The following is a 23,558-nucleotide window of genomic DNA, read 5'->3' on the forward strand; positions in this document are numbered from 1 at the left end:
GCCATGGTAGGCTAGAAAACCATCCTTCAAACTTTCATGGAATCCTTGACTGTAGGCTTGACTTTCGGACTATGCCTCCTCTTCCTGATTGTGAACCAGCCAGCCTTGGGTCCCGGCTGTGTTTATGCATTTACATAAAGTGACTTACACTGGTAGGCAGTTAGGGTAAGGGGGTCTTGCCTGAAGACCCCCACTGGAGGTAGTACCTTTCATGCAGGTGATTTGAACCCAGGTCACCCACATGAAAGGTGGCAATCTTACAGAGAAACAGACCATCTAAAACAGCATGTTTTTAAGAGGATTTCTGACAACGGAACTAGCAAAGTACTTTACAGCTTCCACTTACTTCCACGTACTTTACAGCTGCCAATTATCTATGTTGCCCGTGTTGTTTGCTGACTATGGTCGTTGGTGTCTCTAATGCCATATTTCTATAGAGTATAGAGCTGCCTCTTAACAGGGTTTTGTCCTGTTTGGAAAATCTGTTTGAAACATGGACAGGTTGATGGTGAACCACAGGCTTGTCTTCCTGACTGTGTTTATGTTTATGTATTTACATAAAGCGAATTACACTGTTAGGTCTTGCCTGAAGACCCCTACTGGAGGTAGTACCTTCTATGCAGGGGATTTGAACCAAGGTCACCCACATGAAAGATAGCAATCTTACTGGACATAAACAGCATGTTTTTAAGAGGATTTCTGACAATAACTCAGGAAACTCTGCATCTAAATTGGGACGGATGCCGTCTCTGAGAAAGATTGCCAACAGAACTAGCAGAACTTTACAGCTTCCACCACTAAGTACATACCCAGTACAGTGCTCATGATTTTGAAGCCCTAGCTTCTAGGCAGTAATGACAAGTACGACTAAACAGTGCAACCACGAAGGGACTCGAACCCTCAATCTTCTGATCAGAAGTCAGACGCCTTGTCCATTAGGCCACGTGGTCCTGCTAAGACTAACAGGGTTAGCTACGCTAGGTGCCTCCAAACCAACAAAAGGGACCTGGCTTGCTATCAGGTGGTTTTCAGCAATGACGAGGCGAGATTCCAAATTAGATAACCTCGCCTTCAAAACTTCAAAAAGACTATTTGTTACATGTACCATTATCACTAAAGGAGGCAGAGGAGTAACTAAACATCAGACACATGGAGCAAGTAAAAGCAGGAGATGGAGGGAGAGAACTGGTAGCCATGGTAGGCTAGAAAACCATCCTTCAAACTTTCATGGAATCCTTGACTGTAGGCTTGACTTTCGGACTATGCCTCCTCTTCCTGATTGTGAACCAGCCAGCCTTGGGTCCCGGCTGTGTTTATGCATTTACATAAAGTGACTTACACTGGTAGGCAGTTAGGGTAAGGGGGTCTTGCCTGAAGACCCCCACTGGAGGTAGTACCTTTCATGCAGGTGATTTGAACCCAGGTCACCCACATGAAAGGTGGCAATCTTACAGAGAAACAGACCATCTAAAACAGCATGTTTTTAAGAGGATTTCTGACAACGGAACTAGCAAAGTACTTTACAGCTTCCACTTACTTCCACGTACTTTACAGCTGCCAATTATCTATGTTGCCCGTGTTGTTTGCTGACTATGGTCGTTGGTGTCTCTAATGCCATATTTCTATAGAGTATAGAGCTGCCTCTTAACAGGGTTTTGTCCTGTTTGGAAAATCTGTTTGAAACATGGACAGGTTGATGGTGAATCACAGGCTTGTCTTCCTGACTGTGTTTATGTTTATGTATTTACATAAAGCGAATTACACTGTTAGGTCTTGCCTGAAGACCCCTACTGGAGGTAGTACCTTCTATGCAGGGGATTTGAACCAAGGTCACCCACATGAAAGATAGCAATCTTACTGGACATAAACAGCATGTTTTTAAGAGGATTTCTGACAATAACTCAGGAAACTCTGCATCTAAATTGGGACAGATGCCGTCTCTGAGAAAGATTGCCAACAGAACTAGCAGAACTTTACAGCTTCCACCACTAAGTACATACCCAGTACAGTGCTCATGATTTTGAAGCCCTAGCTTCTAGGCAGTAATGACAAGTACGACTAAACAGTGCAGCCACGAAGGGACTCGAACCCTCAATCTTCTGATCAGAAGTCAGACGCCTTGTCCATTAGGCCACGTGGTCCTGCTAAGACTAACAGGGTTAGCTACGCTAGGTGCCTCCGCACCAACAAAAGGGACCTGGCTTGCTATCAGGTGGTTTTCAGCAATGACGAGGCGAGTTTCCAAATTAGATAACCTCGCCTTCAAAACTTCAAAAAGACTATTTGTTACATGTACCATTATCACTAAAGGAGGCAGAGGAGTAACTAAACATCAGACACATGGAGCAAGTAAAAGCAGGAGATGGAGGGAGAGAACTGGTAGCCATGGTAGGCTAGAAAACCATCCTTCAAACTTTCATGGAATCCTTGACTGTAGGCTTGACTTTCGGACTATGCCTCCTCTTCCTGATTGTGAACCAGCCAGCCTTGGGTCCCGGCTGTGTTTATGCATTTACATAAAGTGACTTACACTGGTAGGCAGTTAGGGTAAGGGGGTCTTGCCTGAAGACCCCCACTGGAGGTAGTACCTTTCATGCAGGTGATTTGAACCCAGGTCACCCACATGAAAGGTGGCAATCTTACAGAGAAACAGACCATCTAAAACAGCATGTTTTTAAGAGGATTTCTGACAACGGAACTAGCAAAGTACTTTACAGCTTCCACTTACTTCCACGTACTTTACAGCTGCCAATTATCTATGTTGCCCGTGTTGTTTGCTGACTATGGTCGTTGGTGTCTCTAATGCCATATTTCTATAGAGTATAGAGCTGCCTCTTAACAGGGTTTTGTCCTGTTTGGAAAATCTGTTTGAAACATGGACAGGTTGATGGTGAACCACAGGCTTGTCTTCCTGACTGTGTTTATGTTTATGTATTTACATAAAGCGAATTACACTGTTAGGTCTTGCCTGAAGACCCCTACTGGAGGTAGTACCTTCTATGCAGGGGATTTGAACCAAGGTCACCCACATGAAAGATAGCAATCTTACTGGACATAAACAGCATGTTTTTAAGAGGATTTCTGACAATAACTCAGGAAACTCTGCATCTAAATTGGGACGGATGCCGTCTCTGAGAAAGATTGCCAACAGAACTAGCAGAACTTTACAGCTTCCACCACTAAGTACATACCCAGTACAGTGCTCATGATTTTGAAGTTCTAGCTTCTAGGCAGTAATGACAGCATACGACTAAACAGTGCAACCACGAAGGGACTCGAACCCTCAATCTTCTGATCCGAAGTCAGACGCCTTGTCCATTAGGCCACGTGGTCCTGCAAAGGCTAACAGGGTTAGCTACGCTAGGTGCCTCCGCACCGACAAAAGGGACCTGGCTCGCTATCAGGTGGTTTTCAGCAACGACGAGGCGAATTTCCAAATCAGATAACCTCGCCTTCAAAACTTCTAAAAGACTATTTGTTACATGTACCATTATCACTAAAGGAGGCAGAGGAGTAACTAAACATCAGACACATGGAGCAAGTAAAAGCAGGAGATGGAGGGAGAGAACTGGTAGCCATGGTAGGCTAGAAAACCATCCTTCAAACTTTCATGGAATCCTTGACTGTAGGCTTGACTTTCGGACTATGCCTCCTCTTCCTGATTGTGAACCAGCCAGCCTTGGGTCCCGGCTGTGTTTATGCATTTACATAAAGTGACTTACACTGGTAGGCAGTTAGGGTAAGGGGGTCTTGCCTGAAGACCCCCACTGGAGGTAGTACCTTTCATGCAGGTGATTTGAACCCAGGTCACCCACATGAAAGGTGGCAATCTTACAGAGAAACAGACCATCTAAAACAGCATGTTTTTAAGAGGATTTCTGACAACGGAACTAGCAAAGTACTTTACAGCTTCCACTTACTTCCACGTACTTTACAGCTGCCAATTATCTATGTTGCCCGTGTTGTTTGCTGACTATGGTCGTTGGTGTCTCTAATGCCATATTTCTATAGAGTATAGAGCTGCCTCTTAACAGGGTTTTGTCCTGTTTGGAAAATCTGTTTGAAACATGGACAGGTTGATGGTGAACCACAGGCTTGTCTTCCTGACTGTGTTTATGTTTATGTATTTACATAAAGCGAATTACACTGTTAGGTCTTGCCTGAAGACCCCTACTGGAGGTAGTACCTTCTATGCAGGGGATTTGAACCAAGGTCACCCACATGAAAGATAGCAATCTTACTGGACATAAACAGCATGTTTTTAAGAGGATTTCTGACAATAACTCAGGAAACTCTGCATCCAAATTGGGACGGATGCCGTCTCTGAGAAAGATTGCCAACAGAACTAGCAGAACTTTACAGCTTCCACCACTAAGTACATACCCAGTACAGTGCTCATGATTTTGAAGTTCTAGCTTCTAGGCAGTAATGACAGCATACGACTAAACGGTGCAACCACGAAGGGACTCGAACCCTCAATCTTCTGATCCGAAGTCAGACGCCTTGTCCATTAGGCCACGTGGTCCTGCAAAGGCTAACAGGGTTAGCTACGCTAGGTGCCTCCGCACCGACAAAAGGGACCTGGCTCGCTATCAGGTGGTTTTCAGCAACGACGAGGCGAATTTCCAAATCAGATAACCTCGCCTTCAAAACTTCAAAAAGACTATTTGTTACATGTACCATTATCACTAAAGGAGGCAGAGGAGTAACTAAACATCAGACACATGGAGCAAGTAAAAGCAGGAGATGGAGGGAGAGAACTGGTAGCCATGGTAGGCTAGAAAACCATCCTTCAAACTTTCATGGAATCCTTGACTGTAGGCTTGACTTTCGGACTATGCCTCCTCTTCCTGATTGTTAACCAGCCAGCCTTGGGTCCCGGCTGTGTTTATGCATTTACATAAAGTGACTTACACTGGTAGGCAGTTAGGGTAAGGGGGTCTTGCCTGAAGACCCCCACTGGAGGTAGTACCTTTCATGCAGGTGATTTGAACCCAGGTCACCCACATGAAAGGTGGCAATCTTACAGAGAAACAGACCATCTAAAACAGCATGTTTTTAAGAGGATTTCTGACAACGGAACTAGCAAAGTACTTTACAGCTTCCACTTACTTCCACGTACTTTACAGCTGCCAATTATCTATGTTGCCCGTGTTGTTTGCTGACTATGGTCGTTGGTGTCTCTAATGCCATATTTCTATAGAGTATAGAGCTGCCTCTTAACAGGGTTTTGTCCTGTTTGGAAAATCTGTTTGAAACATGGACAGGTTGATGGTGAACCACAGGCTTGTCTTCCTGACTGTGTTTATGTTTATGTATTTACATAAAGCGAATTACACTGTTAGGTCTTGCCTGAAGACCCCTACTGGAGGTAGTACCTTCTATGCAGGGGATTTGAACCAAGGTCACCCACATGAAAGATAGCAATCTTACTGGACATAAACAGCATGTTTTTAAGAGGATTTCTGACAATAACTCAGGAAACTCTGCATCCAAATTGGGACGGATGCCGTCTCTGAGAAAGATTGCCAACAGAACTAGCAGAACTTTACAGCTTCTACCATGACTTTATTTGCTAAGTACATACCCAGTACAGTGCTCATGATTTTGAAGCCCTAGCTTCTAGGCAGTAATGACAGCATACGACTAAACAGTGCAACCACGAAGGGACTCAAACCCTCAATCTTCTGATCCGAAGTCAGACGCCTTGTCCATTAGGCCACGTGGTCCTGCTAAGGCTAACAGGGTTAGCTACGCCAGGTGCCTCCGCACCGACAAAAGGGACCTGGCTCGCTATCAGGTGGTTTTCAGCAATGACGAGGCGAATTTCCAAATCAGATAACCTCGCCTTCAAAACTTCAAAAAGACTATTTGTTACATGTACCATTATCACTAAAGGAGGCAGAGGAGTAACTAAACATCAGACACATGGAGCAAGTAAAAGCAGGAGATGGAGGGAGAGAACTGGTAGCCATGGTAGGCTAGAAAACCATCCTTCAAACTTTCATGGAATCCTTGACTGTAGGCTTGACTTTCGGACTATGCCTCCTCTTCCTGATTGTGAACCAGCCAGCCTTGGGTCCCGGCTGTGTTTATGTTTATGCATTTACATAAAGTGACTTACACTGGTAGGCGGTTAGGATAAGAGGGTCTTGCCTGAAGACCCCCACTGGAGGTAGTACCTTTCATGCAGGGGATTTGAACCCAGGTCACCCACATGAAAGGTGGCAATCTTACAGAGAAACAGACCATCTAAAACAGCATGTTTTAAAGAGGATTTCTGACAACAGAACTAGCAAAGTACTTTACAGCTTCCAGGGGATTTGAACCCAGGTCACCCACATGAAAGGTGGCAATCTTACAGAGAAACAGACCATCTAAAACAGCATGTTTTTAAGAGGATTTCTGACAACGGAACTAGCAAAGTACTTTACAGCTTCCACTTACTTCCACGTACTTTACAGCTGCCAATTATCTATGTTGCCCGTGTTGTTTGCTGACTATGGTCGTTGGTGTCTCTAATGCCATATTTCTATAGAGTATAGAGCTGCCTCTTAACAGGGTTTTGTCCTGTTTGGAAAATGTTTGAAAAAAAGCAATGACATAAAAAAGTCTGGGCATTTCCCCCTTAAAATTTGTTACTTTGAATCATAAATTAATTATACAATTAACACATTTACACATGTCCCCATAATCAACAGCCATTGGCCATTGGCTATAAAAAGATAGGAAAAGGTAGCCTTTTCCTCAGTTAATGCAATTAACAAATGGAAGTTGACAGGCACAGTGGAGAACAATTTAAGGTCTCCAAGAAATAACTCCCAGAGAAAAACTTGTTGAACAGAAGCACATTAAAAGCCTAGTTTGATGTTAAAAGTCCTTAAAGGTTCTTCTGTGCAGCGAGATTTGTTCAAATAATACCTTCATGAAAGACTGATCAGAAGAAAACCTTTCTCATTAAAACTTTTTTGGCTGCTGTGAGCAATGGTATGTTGGCGGCAAAAGTAGTTCAAACTTTCATGAAAAGAACAACTTTTAAGCATGAAGGTGGATTGATCATGGCCTCGCTTGCAGCCAGTGGGATGGGGTAGTATTTCACTTGAGCAAAGAATGGATTCAATTAAATTCCAGTAAATTCTGAAGCAAGCATCACAGGGTCTTTAGGAAAGCTGAATTTGAAGATTTTTAATGGTTACCACAACAGGATAATCACCCTAAAAAAAAAACCTCAAAATTCCCAATAAACTATCTCAAGTGTTATCGTCTGTGACAAAATTATCAAAAATCAATGGAAAGTCCTAAAGAAGAAAAAAACAAAGAGAGGAAGAGAGAACCATAATAATAATCTTTTTTGCAGGAAGAATGGACAAACATGTCCAAATAAAGACTGAAAAACACAACAAGTATTGTGTATTTACATAAAGCGAATTACACTGTTAGGTCTTGCCTGAAGACCCCTACTGGAGGTAGTACCTTCTATGCAGGGGATTTGAACCAAGGTCACCCACATGAAATATGGCACTCTTACTGGACTTAAACAGCATGTTTTTAAGAGGATTTCTGACAATAACTGAGGAAACTCTGCATCCAAAGTGGGACGGAAGAAAAAAACAAAGAGAGGAAGAGAGAACCATAATAATAATCTTTTTTGCAGGAAGAATGGACAAACATGTCCAAACAAAGACTGAAAAACACAACAAGTTGTTTCAAACTGTAAGAAATGATCATCCATCAATTAATCTTCCTTCCCTGCCCTATCCTATTCAGGATTGCAGGGGGCTGGAACCTGTTGGAACCTGCTGTATATAGAGGATTTGGGGACAGTGACAACATGCACACTCTATACAATAAGGCCAAGCCAGGGAACTGATTGATTGATATATTTAAAATGCAATAGATGGAAATACAAATGTAATATTTGATCAAATATTATTGAAATGTATTAGGTTTTAATTTAAAAAAAAAGAAAGAAGAAAAATCACAATTGTTTTTGTTCTTTCAGTGTAGCCTGTAGATTTTTAAATTATTCATATTCAAGCTGAGACTTTCTAATCTGTGCACTGTTCATTGTTTGAATGCAGATACTTCAAAGAAAAGCTAAATCATCTTCAGACAATATCAGGTGTTTATGATCGTTTCTGTACCTTTTGATTTCCACACATCTTTACATACATGCAACCAAAACCTTCTCAAGGAAATTGGACACAATTTTTTGACTACAAGGTCAAGCCAGAAAGCTTCTTGTTTGTTTTTTGTAGTGAAAAGTTACTTACAGGAACAGAAAACGTTTCCATGCCACCGTATTCACTGAATCTGAGTTGGTATGTTTTCAATGCATACAGGCTACATGTTGAACTGCTATTTATACAAAAAAACAGATGAAACAAGTCAAGGAATGAAAAAAAATCCCCAAACATCTTCCTTCTTATTGTACAGCAGTGGTGGTAACTTTCATGGGAAAATGTTTGCTCTGAATGTCTCTCAGAACGTTTGTTGCCCTTGGCTCGTTGTTTTGGATTAATGACTCTCAGCTCAAGTTTTTCGGTTCACTCGCTGCTCTCACTGTGTCGTTTTTGGTTTAGCAGCAACACCAGAAGGCATTTTTGATTTTTTGATATTTTTTAAAGGCCAAATAACAGTGAGCCAATGTATCACATTACTTAGGACGATAATCCTGTTAATGTCGGTGTGACAGTTTTGTGTTTGCAGCTTGCTTATGCTGGCCCCAAGTGGCCAAACGTCCATTTAAAATTGACATTTAACCCTATAGTTTATTTGCCCGAATTTTAAAGAAACAAAAATGGATGATCACTGATTAGTCAACTCTACCTCGACTAACAGCATAACCACTTTCCTTATAATTTTTTTTCTTATTTCGAAGCACTGAATTATGACATGAGATTACTGCTTTGACCCTCTGTGTATATCATTTCCTGCCTTCCCTTTATCTTCCCCCGGCTGATGTTTACAGTCCATCAGACGCAGGCTGATGCATGTGTGTGTCGTCTAATGTCTCTGTGAAAAAGTGATGGAATCGGAGCATGTCCCCAGGCTTGTGTCACCATCAGATGGCTAGATGGTCTTCTGCCTCCCAAATTTAGAACAGCTGCCTCTTGGCTCTCACCACCTGATGGGGTTAAATTGCTTTAACCCCTCTCAAGGTCAAAAAGATCGCTCGCTTTGCTATGCCTGCATTTTACGTGCAGGCGATGTGTTGGCAGGCAGGGGAAGGTGTCATCGCTTCTTTCCCTTGGATGATTTCCAATATCAGCACATGTGAATACTGCTGAGACGCTCCTCAGCAAACCTCCTGTTCTATCACATTGAATAGGAGGTGCAAATTGAATTAGATGGCAAACAGAAACTCTTGCAGACTATTACTTGTATTTGCATGCATATACAAAACTGAATGAGGTGAAAGAGTTGCATGTGTCCTACAGGTTGACTTAAACACATTATTTCATACAGGCTAGGGTCAGCAAGTGGTAATACTGGTCCATAGTCTTTGTTTTCAGTAAATTGTCTGAATTAATCTCAGGTCCTATGTGTATGCTGTTGACATTTAAAGGCTATTCTGACAAAAGATATCCTCATTACGCTCAGTAAACTGACTTCAGCAATTAGAGAGCAAGTTTGCTGCTCAGGGAGTAGATTGCTGTTACTATTGTGAGAGAGGTAACAAAAGAGATATTCTGTTGGTATTCAGATAAAGGCTATAGGTTGGCACATGCACCGCATGAAAAGTATAGGACAGAAAAAAAAACACTATTTGATCAGGATCAAACAGGAAGGTCTTTTCAAACATTCTCTCACTGTTAGCTGCCATTGATTTAACATTTTTCATACCTGACTGACTCTGCTTTAAACCAGCAAGTGTCATCACATTAGCTTTGATAGCCTTGATAGTTTGGACAATGTTTTATTTTACTGGAGGATATTAGATTGAAGGCGAGGAGTGCAAATTTCTCTGTTGCCCATTGCCCTCTTTTCTAATTCTAGCTTTATTCTAAATGCAGTCTTTTAAAGGATGATAACATGTAAAGCAAAGCTGGATAACTAATTATTTTAAGATATAAACTTGAGTGAGTACATTGACCTGTTTGTTAGTGTCACAGTATTAAAACTGCAGCCAGATACAGTCAATGTTTTGTAAAGGACAAATGGTACAGAAAGTATAGTACTTCGACGTTGTTTCTGACATGGCTGCGTCGTGACATGACTTTCCAGGACTGTAACTCATTTCAAACAACAGATAAAAGGAAAAAGATGAAAATCATGAAGAATATATTACATCTCACAAGCTGCGTTCAAAGGCTCGTCAGGCTGAATCTAAAATATTGAGACTTTTTTTCTTTATAACTATATATATTTTTGCAGGTGTTGATAGCAGGGGAAAAGGGAAGAAAGCAGCAAGTAGAGCTGATATGGAGGTGTTGAGATAAAGACGGAAACAGCAGGTTCCCACCTGCGCATGTTTTTCATTAGAAAGAGTGAGACTGCTTCAATCACTCTCAGTATGACGAGGCTTGATCAGTAGTGATAAAAAGCTGTGAGGATTTTGCTTGTGACGTATGTGCTCGTGACTGACACAAATACAACTTTTCCTCAAAGCACGTCACAGTACCTTGCCCACCTTGCATGCCGAATTTAGCTGCTGCTGCTCAAGTGGAAACCACCTCACCCCCCCACCCCTTACCTCAAATCCTTTTCGACTTGTACTTATTCATTTAGCCACACAGGACCAGCTTGGCTATGCCACGTTACATCAGAGGCTTTGTGCAGCTGAATCAAACAGCAGCTGTTAGACAGTCCCCGGCTCCCAGCACTGACATGAGGACTCCATCACAGACCATTAAACCTGCAGCCTGCGGCAAAGGCATGTGAGGCAGGAGGAGAGGAAGATAGAGGCCCCACGAAGGAGTCAAGACAGGGCTAGAAGCCCCTGAGAGACAAAGTCTTCTCAGAGTGGCTTTTGCCAATGAGAGACACCGCTGTACTGTAGTTATTCAAACACAACAGACAACAGTCACTCAGGGGGGAGATATTGTTTTGTCAGAGTGACAGAATTTGGGTCAGAGAAATGGCAATGGGAAAGGCAGAGCCGTTATTTTACCTTTACTTTCTACTCTACTTGTGCTTTGCCATTTTATTCAAAATGTTATGTGTCACATTTTCACTCTTATGTCCTCTTTTTTTACATTTTTTTTATCTTTCCCTCTTTCTCAGATCTGTTTTGTAAATCTGGACCCGCAGAAAACAGATTGTCGTGATGACAAAAGCATCAAGGTGAGCTGATTCCTCATCCACAGACGCTTGTGCCGTCCTCTCATTCCTCCTGCTCTTTTTTCTTTCTTGCCCACTTTTCGTCTTGCAGGAACTCTGTTCATTATATTTCACATAAACACGTCGCCTCCGTTGCCATGGATTCAAGATCATTACCCAGAATTAGAGGGCTGATTTGTTTAGATGATATGCAGATTTCGCAGCCTTTTGCAGCTGCTGGTGACAGGGGTGGGCGATCAATAATCATTCCACATGGTTCAAGACTTCTCGCAGGAAGGATTTGATAATTATGTGTCTCTGACTTGAACCGCAGAGCACATTGCGTTCAGTTTCAAAGTCTCATAAAGGCTTTCGTTGTCATCATCAAGTATTGTCTCTGTGCTCTGCATGTATCTTGCAGAAATTGGCATCAGTGTCTCCAGACCTGCCAAAGCTCGTTGAATTACTGACTGTCCACCAGCCGAAAGAAAATGAGATCCTACTGCTCGGTGGCTTGGAAGCCTCAGAAATTTGCCAAACACACCCACACTCCCCCCTGCAGGTGAGTTTGCAGTGATCTACAAATCTTTACAATTATTACAACTCTTTGAAAAAACTGGCCTGGGGTGTGGAACAAAGAGTTTAAACTGTACAGCAATTTCCTTCCATTTTTGTGGGATTAGATGTCTTTTGTGCTGGGGAAAATATGTAGTAATTCTCCTTATATAACCTTAGTGAAGTATTTTTTCTTTCCTAAACTATTACGACAAACACTGGATGTGAGTTAGACTTCTGCTGATCTAAATTAGATCGACGTGATACCACTTTGAGAAGTGCTACAGCATAATTATACAGATAAAAGGTGTAAAAGTGTGTCTGAACACAAAGTTAACATTAAACTGCTTTCATATAAATACATGCAATTAGGTGTCAAGATTCATCTTGTATAATGTGTGTGCACTTCATTTGTTGACAAGAAGCCAGAAGTTAGACCCAGCATCTCTGGATGTCATTGAAAATTTGACAGTTTTTTATTGGAGCAGGATGGACAATACACCCCCAGGTACAGAAGAATGGACGACTTAATGAAAAGATTTCTTCACTTTATTTCAATACGCTGAACATTTAAAAAGACAAGCACACAAATGGCAAACCTATATCTACTTTTTTTTTGTTCCCTTCTGATAGCCTCTTTTTAAAACTCACCAAATAAATCTTTGTAAAATAAAAAAAAAAAAACACTCAGTACACACCTTGATGACCACGCACAGACATTCAACTTGGATTAGGAAGTCCAAGGGCATCAAAGGAAGGTAAACAAAGTGGCACATTTAATGCATTATTTCTGACTCGGGTCAGATGGGTTAATTGTGGCTTTCTATATGCTTGCTATGTAGCATTGTGGGTTTATGATGAGTCCGTACCTGTAGGCCTTTGTGTGTATAGTGTTTCAGATATCTGTACATGTTCCTTTCAGAGTGGGCAGCACAGAAGCACAGGTGTATGCCTGCTTCAGTGTTCCGGGAGGAGGCGCTCCACACCACCAGCCAGCCTCATCTTTGAGATCAACAAGTTCCTGATGGGAATGCAGTGGGGGAAAGAGCGGCAGTTTCAGCAGAGACGAGCAGCCGGACAGCGAGTCGATGACGACACCAACCGTTCCGTCTCGTCCATAGAAGAAGACTTCCAGACGGCCTCGGAGCACCTCGGAGATGACAGCGAGGACGATGGCTTAAGAAATGGTGAGCTTCATTACCTCTGCAGAGGTTTATTTTCATCTGTTACTAGGCATAGTCTCTCAAAATCTGCTGTAATGATACCACATGGTTGTCCATTACAACATTTTGAATTAACTCATTAGCAAGTTAAAAGTTTACAAAGTTCCCATTTGTTTATCTGGATTGACCAAAGTTTATGTACTCAACATTATTCTCGGAACTTCACTCTATGAAATGTGTTCTCGAGTTGTGTTGGCGCATGCTGAGCATTCATATGAATGTTGGTTAAGTCTGCCATTTGAGCGGCCCTAATCCGCTGGATAATGAAACAATGGAAGAACACAGTGTGCTGTCACCGCAGCACTGCTGCCATTTCTTACAAAACAGACAAATGTCAACTATCATGACACTATAGCTGACATGAAATTAGAATGAACTATTTCAAATGAAAAGTATTATTATGGTCACGTTTGTTTTTTTGGGCAAATGGATTTTAATTTTAGTTCAGATTTGATATAAACTGCATATTTTGTGTAATCAAATTTTTCTCTCCAAAGTAAATGCAACAAACCCAGCTCCAACAGCCAGTGAGGGGTAAAACAGAGTAATGCTCCTCTCCTGGCATGGCGTTTAAGAAACTGATGAAGCTGCTTTCTTATCAGTTTAGACATTTTTAATTTCTTGTCTTTCCTTGTTTTTCCTCTGTCTCTTCTCAGAGCGAGAGAGTGGCGGCCTGGGAGAGAGCTTGGTCGAGGCTGCACAGAAACCCTGTGTCAGAGTTGCAGGTCAAAGGGGGCAGCTGGCCCAGCGTCTGAACCGGAAGGCTGCTGACATGAAAAGGGAAGGGCATCTACAAGCAAGCAGCAATACTAAGGAATCAGCTGGTCACTATGCCACCAATCTAGCTGAGTCTGTACTGCAAGATGCCTTCATACGACTCTCTCAAGATGAAACATCCTTTGTCTCCGAGGCAGCTGTCAGTGTGTCTCTCTCCAACTGTCCTTCCATCTCAGTTGGTCCTTTAAAGAACAAAGAGTCTTCGCAACAGCGCACTTACTCTTTTGAACTCCCCAAAATCGTCATAGTTCAGAGCCCAGACAGTTCTGACGGAGCTGCAGAGTGGCCAGAGACACAGGTGTCTCATGTGCACGACCGCGATATTTCTGCCAAAACCAGAAAAATGCCAGAAAACGGGACCCATGCTCAAGTTTCCCAACATCACGGAGGACACAAACACGTGGAAATGGCTTTGGCCTGCGCTGCCAGTGTTATTGGCACCATTACTACCCCACAGCTGACTGAAAAGCTCGCCCTTGATTCTGCTTCAGAAGAACACATTGACTACAATCTGCAGGAGGGAGAGGGCAGAGGAGACTACTCCGTCTCCTCAGCTATGTGTGGCATGGCTCAAGTAGCTGGAGCAGTGGCTGCTGTGGAACTAACAGAGGACTCTGCCGGAGGTGATGATTCTGATGCAGAGTCCACTGAGGTTTACACAACATCAGAGGGTCTGATGTCTGCTGCCAAGGCCTCTGCTGCATTCACGCTGCACTGCAGCGTAGCAGAGGGTACAAGTGTTGAAGCATTTCGAGCTAACATTGCTGAAGTCCTGCACAGAGAAGCCGCTGAGGTGCTGACTCAACCACAAGGTTACAAGAGTGTCGCACACCTGCTGGAAACCACGCATAACAAGATAGTAGACGGCATCACTTGTCCAAAAAAAAGCTGCATGGATGAAAGCGAGGTAGATGACTTAATAAATGAAGTGGCAGACAGCCTCTTCAAGCATGCTTTAGTGAAGGCAAAAAAGAAAAAAGAACTGGAGGGTGCTGGGAAAGAGGCTCCAAGTCTCCAAGTTTTTTTGCAGGACAGTGTAAATAACCTGCTGTTTGATATTCTTTGCCTGACTCAGAAAAAAATCAGTCACATCTCCGGATGTGACAGAGAGGCAGACCAAGCACAAGAGGCAGATATTTGTATTAATGAGAATTTTGCCACAAAGGAAAGCAAGGATCCACCTAACCAGTTACAGAGCTTAGTTGGCCATAGTCACTCCACTGATACTGAGAACCTGAGTGACATGCAACACTGCCCAGATAAGTTTCCCATAGTTCCAGGCCTGAAGCAGAAAATTGTGCTAGAGGATGCTGATGTTATTGCACCTCCCTCCACGGAGTTCTTCAAAGAGCAACAGCAGCAGTCATTATGCAGACAGTATAAACTCAAAGACTTGTCTGATCAGCAGCAGAGTAGTGGTGCAGTCAGAGAATCTTTAAGTGAAATCCCCATTTACAGCACAGAGTGGAGAGGCCGGCTAGTAACAGGCAGTGACAGCAGACAGAACTCCCTCACCCCACAGTCCTCCCTCAATTCTTGCAGTTCTCTGATCTCTCTGAGAACAGACTCTGAGCCCAGGACACCCATTACTTGCTATGCTGATGACTTGGCCTCGACAGTGGTGTCTATGGCCACAGAACTGGCAGCCATTTGTCTGGAAAATTCCACTGGGAAACAGCCTTGGTTCTGCGCCCTAAAAGGGACATCTACAGAAGGGCCAGAGGCCTACTTGATGCCAGCTTGCCGCACAGTTCTCAGGAGGAAAGAGGGTCAGAGCAGCAATGCAGCCTCCAGGAAACATCGAGCACCACGGCTCAGTGAGATTAAGAGGAAAACAGAGGAGCAGCCAGAGCTAATGGAGCGGCTCGTCAACCGGGTTGTGGATGAGTCAGTAAACCCAGATGAACCGCAGGACCCTTTTGCCCTCTTTGCCTCTGAAGTCACAGCCAGGATCATGAACTGCCCTGAACTCAATGTGGTGGATACCTCCAAAACGGGCCAGCAACGCAGCAGGCTGCAGTGTGAGAGGTGGAGCCGTGGGAAGGCATCTAGCTATGAGAGCATTCCAGAAGAAGATGCAGACCCCTCAGGCACTCCAAATACCCTGGGCCCTGGCAGTCGGTTAGGTCAAAACTTGAGCCGTGGTAGCTCAATCTCTAAGCAGTCAAGCTGCGAAAGCATCACAGATGAGTTCTCGCGGTTCATGATAAATCAAATGGAGACCGAGGGCAGAGGCTTTGACCTTCTGCTGGACTACTATGCAGGGAAGAATGCCAGCAACATCCTGGCTGCAGCTGTGCAACAGGCTGCAACAAAGAAAAATGGTCACCTTAATGTCAGGGCCACATCCTGTCTGTCCAAACAGTCTAGCACAGAGAGCATCACAGAGGAGTTCTACCGGTTCATGCTTCGGGACATGGATAAGGAGAACAAAGAATACGGCATTGCCAAGACTAAAGAGTGGAGCAACAGCCTTTTCCCCCCTTCTCCTAGAACACCTTTCTGCATACGACAGTCTTCTGTCCCAGACAGGCGTTCTTCAGACTCACGTCTGACTGTTAACTCACCCATAAAAGCCAACTCCTTTGACGGGTTTACCCGCAACGTGCACGGAGACACGCTCAATATCTACCCCACCAACTCAGTGTCAGCTGCAGGACTGTGTAAGTCCGACTCGTGCCTCTACCAAAGGGGTAAGACTGACCAGATCACTGATATGCTGATCCATGAGACCTGGTCAAGCTCCATTGAGTCCTTGATGAGAAAGAACAAGATCATTGCTGAACCAGAGGACAGTATTGAGTTGGAGGCTTTGGGAGACTCTCAGCCTCATGTGCAGCAATTTGCCAATCGACTGGCAGCTGACATTGTCGATATTGGCAGGTCTGCACTCGGAGGACAGCTAGATGTAGCTGGGGGAACGCCTGGGTCACATCCACAGCAGCACACCCCTGTTGGTGAAAGGAGAAGGGGGTTCAAACAATCTCACCTAACTTGCAGTCGGAGTAGGTCCAGCCAAGAGCAAGCTGGCACTGGAGTGGTGACTGGGGCTAGTGACAGCGGTACTCCTTGCATGAAGGGCCCCAGAGATGTGCCACTGATCCATATTGAGGGAGATCAGAGGGTTGAGGAGACTCTTACAAACTCTGAAAGAACAGGGGGAGGACCTCAGGAAACATCCGCAGACACCATGCGTGTGGAGAGAGCTATTACCAACAGCTCCAGGTATTTCACTGCTCACAGTGCTTTGTGAGAGTCAGAATTTTTTTTTGTTTTTTTTATAGCCCAGCTGTGGACTAATCGTAATCTTAAAATGAAATGTAGATATCAATAATGTACGACATGGTTATTTTTAAAAACGAACATTAAAGTTGTACTAAAGCCAGCCCAGAACAAATAAAACAAAGGTCTACAGTGTACTAAAGCTATTCTTAGAGTTTAATCAAACAGGGACACAGAGGACTGAGAAAACCAATCTATTTAGAAGTGTGTGAGGTTTGACAGACCTTTGGCCAGGCTGTGACTCACGCTGTTCGGGTGATGTACTGTGCGCAGAGGGCTTTTAGTGGCCTCATCTTTTATCCTACGAGAGCCTGTTGAAATCTCCTTGATCAGTACAAACTGCACTCGCTCTTGGATAACACATTGAAACCACAACACACTCAAAAGTATTTAGAATGCAATGACAAAGCTAAAATAACAGAGGATGTAGGTGCTATCCGTGTTGCATGTCTCATTCAAGACAGACTCAAAGATGAGCACTCAGCAAGGTGTCATGATTCATTTAAATTTTAAGAGCAAAACGTGTTGTGAGTGCTTTTCCCCAGAACCGTAGGCTCTGTAAGAGAACATAAACAAGATAGACTGTTGCCTCGTGTAGATGAGTTTGAACTTCAGTGAAACTACTGAAAATGTGTAAGTGGTATTGCTAAAGTGCAATGAAAGTTTGTACATAGAAAGTATAGAAACTGTATGTAGAGTTAAGCCTACAATTATTCATATTAATTTCAAGTTTAGATTTAAAATTAATACTTATGTGACCAATAAGTTATATTCAGATCGGAGAACATGGTGTTAAAATGTAATGACAAGCTGTAATTTGTACTTTCAACATTTTTTTTAAAGAGTCCAAAATCATCCATGTTGTTTAATTGTATTCTACAGTAAAGCCTTTTTCCATCACAGCAACAGTTAACAAGCTTTTTGCATGTCTTCTCTTGCATATTGGATGGTTATCCTTTGCTATGATCTTTGGGTCTGAGGTTTGAAGGTTCTCTTGCCTTTACTCTGGTCTTTAGTGTCCGTTACTGATACTGTATGTGATTTTAGGTCTCGATCATGGCTGGATCAATTTAAAATGTTTGTATTGTTTTCCGTTAACCCTAGAAGAACCTAGAAGGATAATGTCAAACAGTTTACAGAAAAAACTGTAGATTGGACCTTCTAACAAAACAGTGACCTGAAACATGCAGGTATAGTGGTCAAGAAACAGTGTTGTGTGGTCCCCTGCCAGGGACCAGACCTCAATCCCTTCCAGAGTCTGTGGAGGAAACTACAGGGAGGACAATGAAGTCTTTCAATCTTAAAAGCCTAGAGATCACAACAGAAAAGGAGTGGTACAAAAATCCTAGTAGAGACATGTAAGAAGCATGAGGAGCCTTTGATTGTTGTGATGGCAAAAAGGTTTTGACAGTGAATTTAAAGAAAGAAAAATATCTGTATGAATACCAAACACCATGTTTATTTTTGCTTTCAGCTGGAAGATAGATAATGGTTGAAGGAAAATGAATGGATAAATAAACACAGATACGTATACAATTTTGTTGGGCTTATCTCTACATAGACTAAAGTAAAAATGCACTAGCCAGGTGTGATCTTGTGTATTTAAATAAAGTTAACGTGCTCAAAATGAGTCATGTTCAACAAGTAAATGAAAGGAAAATCCAACAGTCTCCAGACATGCTTCTTTTCACTTGACAATACCTGTAATCCAGAAACAAGTGGAGTGCAACTGTTAGTCCCTTGTGTAGCAGTGGAACTCAGTCACTTGCCTATTCAATTAAACCTAATTTCCCTTTAGAATTGTTGAGGACGGAAACCCTCAAACATCTAATTATGTCTTAATTTAATAACTCCCTAAACCCCCCACAAAAAAGGAAAAAAAAAACACTGAAAAGCCAGCAGTGCTCATGAGAAATGCTGTTTGCTGATGCATAAACGATACAGTAATGAATTAGCTTTCTATTTATTCACGGCATATTTATTTACATTTCCAAAGGCTTGTCATCTCTAAGAAGCTATTGTGTTTTGCACGAAGTAGAATAAATTGTCCCATTTCTGCATTTTAAAAATGTTCTAAATGTTTAACCACATCGAGTTTTTAACACTACATAAACGGCGATTATGGTAACTTGGGTACTACGCCAAAACACCTTGCAGCAGACACTGTGTGCAACAAGTTGCTGGTCACTCCCACCATCTTGCGGTTTGCTCTCCCCAGCTGCGAGAGGGACAGGCCTGTGGCGATGGCTGCAGTAGTGAAGAGGGACAAGCGTTCAATGAGTGCTAGCAGTGAAGAGAGCATGGGGAGCTGGTCTCATATAACCCCCGAAGATGACCCCCACGAGGAGACCAGTAGTTTTATCCAGCTGAGCGAGGGGTCAGTAACCGTTGCTCCTCGATACTGCTCCAAATGCTGCTACTCCCACCCTCACCCCACTCCCATTGGCCCATTGCTACTGACACTTGTGTTCTCCTCTGCCGATGCCAACTGACTCCCTGCTGCTGCAGTATTCTCACCTGCTGCTGTAAATGGCAAAGAGCTCGTACCACAAAGCCATACAGGCCTAGCCTCTTCCTGCAGTCAAGACTACCTCTAGCTGGAAGCTGCAGTGGTACAGGGCTGTGATGCTGGTACTCAATGCCTAGTGCAGAACATTCACTGCATCATTCTGTGCTTCGTCAGATTCTCATTTGCAGTTGAAATAAGGTAAAAGCACAAAATATTGTGCTTTGCCATAAAACAAACAAAAAAAAAGTAATATGCCTCAAAAATGGCCCAAATTTTGTTGCTTTATTATCTTTGACAGCATCGTCTTGTATTTCTATTCATAAAGTTGTTAGCACATAGTCTATTAGAGAAAGAATAAGCTTGATGGTTCCATGTGTTCAGTGTAACGTTATTATTAGGTTGTTAACAGCACCACCATGACACCTGCTGCCCCTTGCAAGCTCTCCATCTTCCTGCTTACTTTAACTTCACCTCATCCCTAATCCATGTTGTGACACAAGGGCATGGCTGCCAGCCTTGCCTGTCCACCCTACCCACCTAAACTACCTCCAGATCTACTCATTCCCATATGCAGGCAGGCTCGCTGCCAGACAAAACTCACCAGCCCTCCCAGCTTGAGCGTTCAGCTCTGTTACAGCTGCTAACAGACAACATGGCGTGCATCTCTGTGCTTGGTTATTGCACACTTCACAGGTTCATTTCATCGTACGTATGATGTCACCTCTATTCTTTTTTTTTTTTTTTGATGGCAGGAATGGGACCAGCAGCACATCCAGCCTCGGTGTGGCTGACCTGGATGCTTTTTCTGAGGTGCACACACAGAGCACAGTAATCAGGTATTGCTCGGATATTTCTAATTATTGAGTCCCTCTCATGGCATCTTTTTTTTTTAAACAAAGTTTGCAGATACCATGTTGCTTTTTCTTGTGTCTTCACTCTCAAAAATGGTGAACAGACACGCTAACTGTATTATCATTCAAGCATATATCATTCTTTTTTTTTTAAAGTAATAGTTTGACTTTTTTGGAAAATAAGCTTATGCACTTACTTGCTGTGATTCAATTTCTACTGCATTTATTTCATTTTTTTGTTTGGATTAAATAAAAAAGATGGAACATAATTAATAGTGATCTAAATGAGTGATTTATATTTTGCATTTACTCTATAGTCTTAAGTACCTTGCTCTTTGCAAGAAACTGAGTAAAGACATCTACCAAAATGTTGAAACTTTCCTTAAAAGGATCACGTAAGTTTCTGTTACATTCAGTTTTCAATATTCGTCTCTCCTCACAGCGAGGAAACAGAGAAAGGCCGTCTGGCGGGAACCACGGTGAATGCTGTTGGTAAGTGTTACACACCTGTTTATGTTCATATGAAAAAAGATTTGCGACTGCTGCTTGCTCTGACTGACCAGCTCCGCTGTTCTGAGCCAGCACCGCCCACTACTCAAACGGTACCACTGTGAACCCTGGAAAACTTCAGGCTACATCCAAAGAGCTCGCACAACCAGTCACAGTTTGTAAAAGAACATTTGCCTCGGCAGGTCACTCACTTCTTCTCAGGTCAGGTCCCATGCACAGTTTATGCAAGAAAAACTCCAACTATCCGGGCAAATACTGATAAAAATATGGCTACAATGTTGGAATAAGTACTGTAAAACTCCATAAACACGAGGGGAGAGTGGAAGGATTTGTCTTCATATAGGTTTTTACAATAACTTGTGTACGAATATAATAGTTTTAAATGCAATTTACAATTTTAAATCAATTTTATTGTATAATTTAAATCAATGTATCACTGCTTCCACTTAATCCATAGAGCTGTGTGGCCTTCATTATGTCTAACAGAGCAAAATGGCTTTCCAGAAGTACCTTTACACTGATAAAGGCTTTATCAACTAGTCATCAAGAGCCTTGAGAAACTTTAGCCATGTAAGTTCCTTACCGTTAAGGAGATCTTTGTTTCGCAACTTATGTAGCAACAAAGATCATCCTAAAGCAAGAATGAAGTGCGATTGTATTGCAAAGGTTTGTTGCTATAAACAGAACCATTTGTTCATGCGGTACCACTCTGCTGTGATGGTTAACATCAGTCGAGTGTGTTGCACAGGGTTTACCCACAAGCATGTCCCGTTACCTTTGATTTTTCAGAGAGCAGTTCAGCAAGTCCAGCAGGCAGCTGTAGCAGCCTGAGGGAACTCTTAGTGTTAAACTGCGACCTCGAGCAAGAGTGTGTGGACTCGGAGCTCAGAGTGGCCCTGCAGTGGATCGCCGCTTCAGAGCTGGGCCTCCCTGCTCTCTACTTCAGGAAATCCAAAGAGAAAAGGGCCGCAAAGGTACGAGTAGTTAGCCAAAAAATAGATGAATAAATGAATAAAAAGGCTCAGTTTTCATCATATTGTAGAGAGATTAATTGTTAACCACTTGTAACTGCAGAGTAAACCAATCAAATGTTTATACACACATTAAACTCCTGATGTTCATTGCTGGATTTGATGCATTTTCTCTCAGTTCCAGAGGGTCGTCCACCTGATGTCTCAGAAGGCATGGCGAATTGCAGACTTGTTCAGCGCAGTGGTTCAGTTCTGTGAGCTACACGAGACCGAGGACGTGGCGGACCAGCCTCTCCGGGCCAGCCTGTTTGACTGGCTTTTGGAGACCCTTTAAGACACACTAACTTACTCTTCCTGCAATCAAAAACCCACATGCTCGCTCATTCTCGCAAATGTCCAACATGCCCTTAACAGTTGTTAAGTATCTGCTACTGCAAGCTGAAAGCACAACACAGTCTGCATACTCGAGAAATTCTTACCTCTCACCTGCTACATGAAGGTCTGTTTGCAGCTATGAATGGTCCAATCTCCCTTTAACTACAGCATGCTTCTGTTCTCAGACTGATCTCTCTTGTGAGTTGCACACAAACATAGAGCCAACATTAGGTGTATGAATTGGACATTCCTTATGGGAATGAACTCTCATGACTATAGTCAGCAGGTTCTATCTGCTCTAGAAATTAGATGTATATGTATTATTTAGAGATTCTCACAGCCAAATTATACTTTTATTTATTTATTCCAAATGAACACATATGATGCAATGGAAAACAGGAAAAATCAGGTTCAATTCTCCACACAAGCCAACATGCTCAAACCGTTTGTTTCGAAACCGTCTTAAAGAAGCTGTTCAAATGAAAGCCCATAAAAAAGCTCTCTCTTAGTCATTCTTTCCACTTAAATGTGCACATTTGCTTTGAGTAAGCAAAAGATTCATCTCTTTGTTGTGTTCACGGGCCACCTCTGTTGTGACTTTGAAACTCAGTTCTAAGTAAGTATGTGATTTTGTTCCCGTTACTTGAGAACTAATTATTTTGGATAGCTGTGCTGTATATACTGTAGATTTGGAACTGCTGCACCTTGGAGTAGTGGGCCGCTCATTTTAGCTTTTACTATGTCCAAAAGACAGAGTAAGGTTTGTAATGTTGAATTTGTATGTGGATATGGTTCGTCTATTTCTCTACTTAGTGGTAAATCCAGTGTTACGTCAGCATAGAGGGGGAAAAAAAAACACACAATTCAGCTGTAAACTCTGTCACAGTAGAACTGAATGTATTTATCTTTTGACATCAATAAATTTCTGTGATGTGAAGTATCTGGATCATTCTTAACAGTCAACAGAGGCATACTCAGATCAGACTTTCACCTGCGGTCGCTGTAGCTGCACATGCTTGTCAGCCTGCAGAATACGTGGACACTGCCTCGCTCTGTATTCATTTGGGAAGCAAAGCCAAGATCACGCTGCCTTTGTTTGTTTTTTTTTCTCAAAAGCATGTCAGAAGAGTACATGGAACAGCCACGTCATCTTTTATCAAAGAGATTGGAATCATGAATGATAATGCTTTCAGAAATATAATCCATAAGTAGGTCTTACAGAAACATACAAGGCGGCAGGAAC

The 23,558-nt window shown here is 42.7% G+C and overlaps 1 protein-coding gene and 5 non-coding genes across 7 annotated transcripts in view; 1 reads left to right on the forward strand and 5 right to left on the reverse strand.

Moving 5' to 3' along the window:
- The window catches only part of sphkap (SPHK1 interactor, AKAP domain containing), a 133,502-nt gene extending 110,106 nt beyond the window's left edge, over positions 1-23,396 (forward strand). Inside the window, exons 4-12 of one of the 2 annotated variants that reach the window (XM_072392669.1) lie at positions 11,227-11,286; positions 11,684-11,824; positions 12,740-13,004; positions 13,697-17,042; positions 19,318-19,476; positions 20,361-20,444; positions 20,902-20,951; positions 21,759-21,943; positions 22,119-23,396. In XM_072392669.1, the coding sequence (XP_072248770.1) occupies positions 11,227-11,286; positions 11,684-11,824; positions 12,740-13,004; positions 13,697-17,042; positions 19,318-19,476; positions 20,361-20,444; positions 20,902-20,951; positions 21,759-21,943; positions 22,119-22,274 (4,446 nt within the window). In that variant the 3' untranslated portion in view covers positions 22,275-23,396. The remainder of the gene's footprint in view (positions 1-11,226; positions 11,287-11,683; positions 11,825-12,739; positions 13,005-13,696; positions 17,043-19,317; positions 19,477-20,360; positions 20,445-20,901; positions 20,952-21,758; positions 21,944-22,118) is intronic. The other variant, XM_072392670.1, reaches the window with a different exon arrangement.
- On the reverse strand, positions 878-950 carry trnar-ucu (transfer RNA arginine (anticodon UCU)). Its single transcript has one exon. It is a non-coding gene; the product is annotated as a tRNA-Arg (tRNA).
- trnar-ucu (transfer RNA arginine (anticodon UCU)) lies at positions 2,067-2,141 on the reverse strand. The gene has a single exon. It is a non-coding gene; the product is annotated as a tRNA-Arg (tRNA).
- On the reverse strand, positions 3,261-3,333 carry trnar-ucg (transfer RNA arginine (anticodon UCG)). Its single transcript has one exon. It is a non-coding gene; the product is annotated as a tRNA-Arg (tRNA).
- trnar-ucg (transfer RNA arginine (anticodon UCG)) lies at positions 4,453-4,525 on the reverse strand. Its single transcript has one exon. It is a non-coding gene; the product is annotated as a tRNA-Arg (tRNA).
- On the reverse strand, positions 5,657-5,729 carry trnar-ucg (transfer RNA arginine (anticodon UCG)). The gene has a single exon. It is a non-coding gene; the product is annotated as a tRNA-Arg (tRNA).
- Positions 23,397-23,558: the final 162 nt, after the last annotated feature.

Source organism: Leuresthes tenuis, unplaced genomic scaffold (genome assembly GCF_036924035.1).
Source record: "Leuresthes tenuis unplaced genomic scaffold, fLeuTen1.0.hap1 SCAF_9, whole genome shotgun sequence".
Classification (NCBI taxonomy): domain Eukaryota; kingdom Metazoa; phylum Chordata; class Actinopteri; order Atheriniformes; family Atherinopsidae; genus Leuresthes; species Leuresthes tenuis.